The sequence below is a fragment of the Acipenser ruthenus genome, chromosome 1 (assembly GCF_902713425.1).
Source record: "Acipenser ruthenus chromosome 1, fAciRut3.2 maternal haplotype, whole genome shotgun sequence".
Classification (NCBI taxonomy): domain Eukaryota; kingdom Metazoa; phylum Chordata; class Actinopteri; order Acipenseriformes; family Acipenseridae; genus Acipenser; species Acipenser ruthenus.
Window position 1 is genome coordinate 21,534,164 of NC_081189.1, and position 9,346 is coordinate 21,543,509.

The following is a 9,346-nucleotide window of genomic DNA, read 5'->3' on the forward strand; positions in this document are numbered from 1 at the left end:
TAGCTGTTTATTTAAAAATAAGCTGAAAAGTTAATTTGAGGGGACTCAAATGCTGTAAGAAACTGCAAGTAGATGTTTATTTTATGTTTTACTGTCTGAAAGATTTGTTTGATCCTTTTATACCAGCAGTGTGTGTTGGATCAGTGATAAAGTGTACTTTATGTTTGAATTGATTAACGCTACTCTAACGAGCAATACAACTTGCCCACTGAAGGCATAAAAACACAATCTACACAATTCTAAGACCGCAAGTTAAATGGAGAACTGTAGCCTTTAACTTATAACTGTTTTATTAGAAATTAACAGCGTTATGTGATCATAATTTGAGGACAAGTTTCCATAACAGAAAGAACAGTAAAAAAAAAAAAAAAACTCAATACAGCATTTCCAAATGGACAAACTACAGTATTAAATAGGTGTTGTAAATACAACCTTCCTCTTTTGTTATATATATGAAGGTTGAATGCCATAAATGGACCACAACTTAGCTTTTGAATCTTTTGCCACTGCACAGACAGCTAGCAAGGCACCTACAGTGGTAGGAGCCTCCCAGTTTGTTGCAGAGATCAGTCACTGGTGTCTGCTACTGCTTCACTGGTGTCCACCGGTTTGCTGTTCCTTTAAAGCTCCTGTCAATAAACCATATAGGATAGATTTAGAAAAATCTTTGCGGAGACTGGTGTCGGTCCTGCCCCACAAGGTACCACGATTACTATACATCAACCTCATAACCCACTTAAAAGTCACTGCCATCTAGACATATATATATATATATATATATATATATATATATATATATATATATATATATATATATATATATATTCTACTACATGAAAAAGTTAATTTTGTTTTGTTTTAAAATAAACAATCAAATTGCCCTTGGTGTAACCTTCAGTGTTAATTCCCATGTAGAAAATCTGTCAAACTAAAAAGTATTTGTTCTGTGCAATTTAAACTTTTAAATAAAGCAACAATCTTCAAATAACTCTCGTGTTAAACTTTGTGCTAAGGCCCACAGTATTTTTCTTTTTAAATATTTTTTTTTGGACAGGCGACACCTGTCCAAAAAAACACTTATTCCATGGGAACCATTCCAGTGCCAGAATCTATCAGGTACAGTCAATGAGAGTGGAATGGAATTTGTGGTTTTGGATTATCTCTGAGGATATAGCAATGCCTAGTTTCCTCTGCTCTTTTGTAACTCCAGGATGACAGGCCTCCTTTTAAAAGCTGATGTGTCTTGTTGGGGACCCTGTACGTTGACTGTTGCCAATGCTTCCTCGCCAGAGACCTCCAGATTGGTAAGGATAGTTTAAGTGGCCACCTAACTTTTTTATTATTATTTTTTAAATGTCACAGCTATCAATCTGGTCAATTTTGAGGTTCTTCTCTCACATTCTTGTGGTTATTATGCTACACGTTTTAGTTTCAACTTCTCTTAGAGTGCATGTTGTTTGAGGCTGCATGTTGTTTGCATGTTGTTTGAGACTGTATGTTGTTTGAGATTGCATGTTGTTTGAGGCTGCATGTTGTTTGAGGCTGCATGTTGTTTGCATGTTGCTTGAGGCTGCATGTTGTTTGCATGTTGCTTGAGGCTGTATGTTGCTTGAGGCTGCATGTTGTTTGCATGTTGCTTGAGGCTGCATGTTGCTTGAGGCTGCATGTTGTTTGCATGTTGTTTGAGGCTGCATGTTGTTTGCATGTTGTTTGAGGCTGCATGTTGCTTGAGGCTGCATGTTGTTTGAGGCTGCATGTTGCTTGAGTCTGCATATTGTTTGCATGTTGTTTGAGGCTGCATGTTGTTTGAGGCTGCATGTTGTTTGCATGTTGTTTGAGGCTGCATGTTGCTTGAGGCTGCATGTTGTTTGAGGCTGCATGTTGCTTGAGGCTGCATGTTGTTTGCATGTTGTTTGCATGTTGCTTGAGGCTGCATGTTGTTTGAGGCTGCATATTGTTTGCATGTTGTTTGAGGCTGCATGTTGTTTGCATGTTGTTTGAGGCTGCATGTTGTTTGCATGTTGCTTGAGGCTGCATGTTGTTTGAGGTTGCATGTTGTTTGCATGTTGTTTGAGGCTGCATGTTGCTTGAGGCTGCATGTTGTTTGAGGCTGCATGTTGTTTGAGGTTGCATGTTGTTTGCATGTTGCTTGAGGCTGCATGTTGTTTGAGGTTGCATGTTGTTTGCATGTTGTTTGAGGCTGCATGTTGCTTGAGGCTGCATGTTGTTTGAGGCTGCATGTTGTTTGCATGTTGTTTGAGGCTGCATGTTGCTTGATGCTCCATGTTGCTTGAGGCTGCATCTTGTTTGAGGCTGCATGTTGCTTGAGGCTGCATGTTGTTTGAGGCTGCATATTGTTTGCATGTTGTTTGAGGCTGCATGTTGTTTGCATGTTGTTTGAGGCTGCATGTTGTTTGCATGTTGCTTGAGGCTGCATGTTGTTTGAGGTTGCATGTTGTTTGCATGTTGTTTGAGGCTGCATGTTGCTTGAGGCTGCATGTTGTTTGAGGCTGCATGTTGCTTGAGGCTCCTGTCAAACCAGGTTGTTCCCTGTTTTTCTGTGGACAGTATTTTTTGTTTGTTTAATTATTTAATCTGAAAGTACCATTGGTAGTCAACATTGCACTGAATTATCAATGGTAGCAGATTAGTGTTGCGTTAGACTTCCTTTAATCAAAACAGCTGACCAGATCCTTCCTGGAGGCATTGCTCAGATCCTTTATTTTTCTGTTGTTGTTCACTTCAGCTGCATTCTTTAACAGCTATTTAAGAAGAACCACGCAAGGTACTGTATGTGGAAATATATATATATATATATATATATATATATATATATATATATATATATATATATATATATATAATTTAGTAATGTGGTGGTTAATAAAGCAAGTCAATGGGAAGATTTCCAGTAATGCAGATTTTTTTTATGTACTTCAGTTTACTGTTAAAATGAACAATGTTGTTGGTTAGAGGATTAAGGGATGTGAAGAAAAAAATATTCTGAACTTTTTACACACCTAAATAAACTTAAATATTTTTTTAAAATATTTTTTTAATGAAAAAAGTGTGTAGTACTTTGGTAAATCTTTCAAACGCACATCGATTTGGTCTTATGCAGTTAATGTATGTTTGGATTTATGAACAGTGTATTTTGGTTTAGTCTAGATAGTAAGTAGTTTTGTGGTACAGCAGTGCACTAGACTTGCAGTTGAATTCACATGCAGTTTAATCTTGATTGTTGTCTGGTTTTATTGATTTAGTCCTTTTTTACTTGCAGTGTGTGTTTTATCAGTTAGTCTTCTCAAAGAAGTGTGCTCAGCAACATTTGATTCAAATTGCTTAATGTGAATGCTTTAAAAAGTCATTTTAAGTGTGTATACAGTATTTATGAATTATGTAAAAATGGAAGATATAGATCCTTACAGTGTGAAACTTTTTTTTTTTTAATTGCTGGTTTCAGACCCAGATAAGAACTTATCCTGGAGGTAAAAATAGACAGTAGAAGTGTAGTGTAAATCGGGGTCTGTGTGCGAAACCAAATTGAGTTTAACATTTTACATACTTATGCATAATTGTTATATATATATATATATAATTGTAAAACATGAAATATTTGCTAGCAAGAAATATTAACTAATTTCTCTTGTTAAATATTGTATTACAAATTCAGTTTATATATACAGCATATGTATAGTTTACATGCACAAATATTTATTGTTTTAAATATGTGCACAGTGAGACATCCCCATAATTAAGTTACACAGATATTGATAGATTTTTCGCTACAGCTTTTCAATTTAAATCACCACAAATCAATACGACCAGCTGAAAGCCAGCAAACCACCAGCTTTCAATAAGGTTATCATTTTTTTTTCTTTGTTTAATATTGTTTCTTTGGTTTAGATACATCTCCCCTAGGGATCCCTTCCACCCCATTGAAATCAACAGTAGAACCACCAGAATTTCTTGTTTGATCTTGGAGAATATTGGACTATGCCTAAAAATATTCGGAATTCTAAAAGAGTTTTGAAAAGGGCTGATTGCATTATACAATGATAGTGTTTCATTTAGAATCTGCACCCTGGAGTGTGCTTGCAATTGTTTCTAATTAGATATGCAATCTTCTTAATGTAATCTCTAGATATGTAACATGCACTTGATGATGTCTCCTCAGGGCTACCACTTGTAAAATTCCTAAATCCACTGAAGGCAGAACCACAATGAGTGAGCTGGATTATTACGAATACAATTACACAAATGACACTGATTATTTGCCTGATTATGAACTGGATACAAGCGTCAGTTACCCTGTGGAAGTTTTATCTATGGTCCTTTACAGCATAACCTTTGTCCTCGGGGTCCCAGGCAATGGCATTGTTATCTGGATAACTGGGCTGAAGATGAAAAGGACAGTCAACACAACCTGGTTTTTGAATTTGGCCATTGCTGACTTCATCTGTTGCCTGTCTTTACCCTTCTCTGTAGTCAACATTGCACTGAATTATCACTGGCCATATGGCAATGCTCTCTGTAAAGTTATTCCTTCAGCGATTGTTTTGAATATGTTTGCAAGTGTCTTCATACTTACACTGGTCAGTGTTGATAGGTGCACTCTTGTCACTAAACCAGTGTGGTCCCAAAACAACAGAACTGTCCGGCTGGCTAATTTACTTTGTGGCACTGTTTGGCTGTTGGCACTGATTATGTGTTTACCTACTTTAATCTATAGAGAAATCTGGTTGGAGAACAACATAACCATATGCAATTATGGTGACCATGAAGACACTGTGGGAATTGAAAGGGTATTGCACAGCACCAGGCTCATATTTGGATTCTTCATCCCCTTTATCACCATCACAACATGTTACTCTCTGATAACGCTGAAAGTAAGACGCAGTCAGTTTTCCAAATCCAGTAAGACGTTAAAAATCATTCTAGCAGTTATAGTTTCTTTTTTTATTTGCTGGATACCTTATCATGTCATTGGAGTTTTACATTCATTTGCAGCTCCAATGTCTGACCTGGCAAACACTGTTCAAATTCTTGACCCACTGGTAATTTGTCTTGCCTACATCAACAGTTGCCTTAACCCTCTTCTCTATGTGTTCATGGGACAGGATTTCAAGGATAAAATTAGGACATCACTCAGAAATATACTGGAAAGTGCCTTCAGTGAAGACGTAACTCGCTCAACTTTGCATTCCAAAGCAAGGTCTTCAAGAGATGAAACAGCCACTTGAAGCTTACTTGATAAAACCTTGACCTTTTGGTTGCCAATGCCAACTGCATGACAAAAGGAGATTGCTGCATTCAAATTGTAATTAACAGTGAACCTTTTTGTGAAGTTAAACATACCAATTATCTTTCAGTGCCTAGCTATTAAGGCTGTTTCATTCTCATCCTTTAAAAATAAACTCAAGATTAGATGAAGAAAAAAAACAACAGCAGCCTTAGTAGAAGACAGGTTGAAATTAATCTGAGAAGAAAAATAAGTCCAGAAATTGCATAACCAGGACCTCTTAATGGAATTATGTACGGTTGGGTGTACGTTATTCCTTAAATTAGAACTGGTCACTGAAATAAGCAGAAGGGCCTAGTAACCTACACCCCTGCTACAACTTGCAAAAAATGTTGTTGACGTTGATGTATATCAATTATATGTACAGAATAAGAAATGGAAAGGAATAAAAAAGAGAGCTCAATGTGGTTATGTGTGTTAAATATAGAAAATCAAATTCAGCACTATGTGTGGATTGTGTAAATCAGGAATATTAGATTAGGGAACTTGTATCATGTTCCAGAAAAGTGCAGTGACTAATTGAAGGACACATGTCAGAATATGTCATTCTTTAGGTTTCAGGAACCAGAGTGGAATACAAAATTTAAATTACTGTTGGCAAGTAAGGGTGATTAGATCAGTGTTATTATTATGACAACCCTAAACATAGGTTACAGTCTTAAGAAGCTGAAAAGGTGTTTTTTAAGGACAAAATGTACTTTGCAACTGTTTTTTATTTTATCTCTGAATTCTAACCTGGAGGTTTTTACACTTTCAATAATATGTTAACAATTATTTTCTGAAGAGAACCTTTTGGCAATATAGAACATGCAAAGTTGATGTGAGACAAGTAAGAAATTACATATTACGAACATTGGCTTAATATATTTATTTATGCTTTCTAATTATACTGCTGTTCAACATCATAAAGAGTCATTTTCTGTATATTGTCATTAACATGTATTCTTCAACTGTCTGATAAGTTCCAAGTTTGGGAAGATTCTTAAACCTGCAATGTCATGATGTCATCAGCTAGCTTTTAACAGTTGTATCAAAATGTCAAAGAACATGGGAGCTGATTGCTGTGCTATTTATGCCTGCATAGGAAATGAGATTCTCATCTGTTAGTTCATCAGTTTATTCTAACCTCTAGCAATGCAAATTTTGCAAAATAAATACTTTATTAATAACACCAAGTGCCTTATCATTTAAGAAGTGTTTTACCATAAATTAAATGACTCCTGAGGAATGAGCTCATACTGAACCATATTCACAGTTCCCTCCAGTGAAAATAATTTTACTCATAAGTCATAATGCTAAAGAACCTTCTGAAAGTGTAACAACTGCTAAATAATTTGATTGAGATTTTTAACAAACATATTTGTTTAATGGGAAGAAATGAACAAAACAGTTTAACCATCTAGAATTCTGAGATGTTCTTTTAAAGTTGTTCCCTTTCAATTCGAAGACAACCACCAACATACTTATGGGATATGTCTGCCTTAGGTAGGTATTCACTGAGTATTTTATGTCAGAGCTGCCGATAGGCCCCTTCCTGGAGTGACATCCTCGGTCCGGCCTACCGAGGGATTAAACAGTCAACCCACGGAAGACATTTTCTCTTTTGCCTCTCACCTACGGTAAGGTAAGCTTCTGCGTTTACTAACTGAGTGTGTTTTTGAAAGAGCTCGTCTGAGTCGACTGCAGTTCCCTTGCATTTGTGCTGAAATCTGGCTTGCCTCTTTCCTGGAATCAGCGGCTCTAATACTTCGTTTCTTTCTTGCCCTTTCTTCACAGCCTGCCTCGCTTGCGTTGCAGGCTGTCTGTATACTGTATACACATCAACAGGCAGTCAGCCGTGTAATTTCTCCAAAGGGGCTGCATTCTAACCTGCCCCGCTGTTGAGTAGACCTCGCCGGCTGCCATTTATAAATAAAGCAGTACACTTTTTCTTCTCTGGTATACGCTACACGCTGCCCCGTTGTGTGACTGTACGCAATCCAGAACCAGGTTATCGCCGCGCTGCACCCTGATGCAGCACTGTGCGCTTCCCTGTACTGCTCTCCTGATTGCCTACCGCAGCCACTCGAGCCTGTGTATCCACCCCGGCATATGTTTTGTGCTACCCCGGGTTGTGTTGATTACACGCGTTTAATGCTAGGCACCTCTCGGTGCTTTGGCACCCTCAGTGCTTATATGCTCTGTGCCTCGGTGCTTCAGCGCCCCAGCATGTCAATAACACCTGCACGCAGCATCCTGATTCTTTGGTACACCATTACTATATTCTACCTCACTCAGTGTCCTCTGTGCTTCTGCACCCTTGGAGCCTGAGTGCTTCAATACACAGGTCTACACCCTCATTCCATGTTGCACATCCTGCACAACGTCCTCTGCTAGCACTGCTGAGCTGTACGCGGCGTTGGGAGCCCCTGGCCAGGCAGCAGGCTCAAGCCCTTGATCTGGCCCCAGCTCAGCCAATAACATCGGCCCCGGAGCTGGCCCCGCCTGACCACTACCTCCCCTGACCATTCCTTTGGACCAGCGATAAAGGAATTGCTGCAGCGCTCTCACCGAGAACGCAAGGCGTCTCAGCAGGTAGCCTCAATGCTCCCCTCCTGTACTCTGGTACAGGAGAGAACGAGACACTGGTGTCCGCCGTACTTGCATGGTGACTCGGACGGTTCCAATCCCCACTGGTCCGCTTGATGACCTAAAGCACCGCCTTCAGGCTTCCGCGGCAGCTAACAGCTGGCCCTACCCACAACAATGGGAGGGAGCCGGACGTGGGATTCCAAAACAGCTGTGATCTCGGAGGCAGCACCCACTTGGGTGCTCGCCACTGTACACACTGGTTATGCACACCGTCACATTCTCTAGTCTGCCCGGCTGGGTGACTGGTTAACAACAGTGGACCGAAAGGACTCGTATTCCACGTCCCTAGTGGTGAACTGGGCAGCGGACCTCCTCTTGAGGGAGGTTCCTCACCCGTCAGAATGGCGACTGCACCCTCAGGTGGTGCAGTGCATTTGGGAACCCATTTATTCCCCTACAGCAACTATTTTGCAGTTTCTGCAAGATCTGTTAGAGGCAGGTCGATCCCCCTCTAAGATGAAAGTGTACCTAGCAGCCATATCTGCATGCCACCCCATTGACTCAGTGTCCTGGGTGCTCATATACTAGCGACCTGTTTTCTCAAGGGTGCTCGACGATTATGCCCTCCATGGAGGGACGTTCTCCCCGAATGGAGCCTTGATATTGTGCTGGAGGCTCTGAGGAAGGCCCAGTTTGAGCCCATACACTCCATAGAGTTGAAGCATCTGTCTATGAAGACAGCCTTCCTCTTGGCAAAGGGGTTCAGTGAGCTGCAGGCGCTGTCAGTGCACAGCTCCTGTATGCGTATTTGGGATGATGGCAGCAGGGTGTCACTGCGTACAAACCCTGCTTTCCTCCCTAAGGTAATTATAGCCTTCCACATGAACCAGTCTGTGGAACTGGATTCTTTCCTTCCACCTCCATTTTCTTCGGAGGAGGATAGGAGATTGAACTTCCTCTGCCCGGCGCGGGCATTGAGGTGTTAAGTGGATAGGACAAGAGCTCTGCGTCATTCTGACCAGCTCTTTGTCTGTCACGGTATACAGACCCTAGGACAGGCCCTCTCAAAGCAGCGACTGTTGCACTGGATTGTGGACACAGTCTACTGCGTATGACAATGCCGGCTTGCCCCCAAATGGGCGGGTGGCCGTGCACTCTACTAGAGGGTTGGCTACATTTTGGGCCCTCTTCATAGGGGCCTCGCTGTCTGATATTTATACTGCGGCTAGCTGGGCTACAGACCTCCGTAAGTTACGCATACCTTCTTCAGGTTTTACTGCCTTAATGTGGTAGATCCTTCCCTGTCTTCATTAGGCATGAGGGTCCTTGAGGTTGCAAGCTCGGACCGCAAACCCTTGGGTTATGTGGTTTTGATGTGTCTCTCATCTGCTGCCGTTCCTTCTCCCTCGCGACTGCTCTGGTATACTTTCCCATAAGTATGTTGGTGGTCATCTTCAAATTGAAAGGGAACGT

The 9,346-nt window shown here is 40.6% G+C and overlaps 1 protein-coding gene across 3 annotated transcripts; it reads left to right on the forward strand.

Moving 5' to 3' along the window:
• The first annotated feature begins 1,082 nt into the window (after positions 1 to 1,082).
• Positions 1,083 to 6,473, forward strand: LOC117973186 (C3a anaphylatoxin chemotactic receptor-like). Of its 3 annotated transcripts, XM_059021967.1 has the most exons (3): positions 1,083 to 1,304; positions 4,178 to 4,889; positions 5,121 to 6,473. In XM_059021967.1, the coding sequence occupies exons 1-3, from the start codon at positions 1,276 to 1,278 to the stop codon at positions 5,241 to 5,243; spliced, it is 864 nt and encodes a 287-aa protein (XP_058877950.1). In that variant the 5' UTR covers positions 1,083 to 1,275; the 3' UTR covers positions 5,244 to 6,473. The 3 variants fall into 3 exon arrangements, with proteins under 3 accessions (XP_058877950.1, XP_058877911.1, XP_034780489.2); XM_059021928.1 differs by having other exon boundaries at positions 1,087 to 1,304; positions 4,178 to 6,473; XM_034924598.2 differs by lacking the exon at positions 1,083 to 1,304 and adding an exon at positions 2,366 to 2,785 and having other exon boundaries at positions 4,178 to 6,473.
• Positions 6,474 to 9,346: the final 2,873 nt, after the last annotated feature.

What these genes read in the sequence shown, in the direction of transcription:
- LOC117973186 (XM_059021928.1), top strand. Translation starts at nt 1,276, where the DNA reads ATGCTTCCTCGCCAGAGACCTCCAGATTG. An exon ending in CGCCAGAGACCTCCAGATTG is followed by an intron (nt 1,305 to 4,177) that starts GTAAGGATAGTT and finishes ATGTCTCCTCAG; the next exon opens with GGCTACCACTTGTAAAATTC.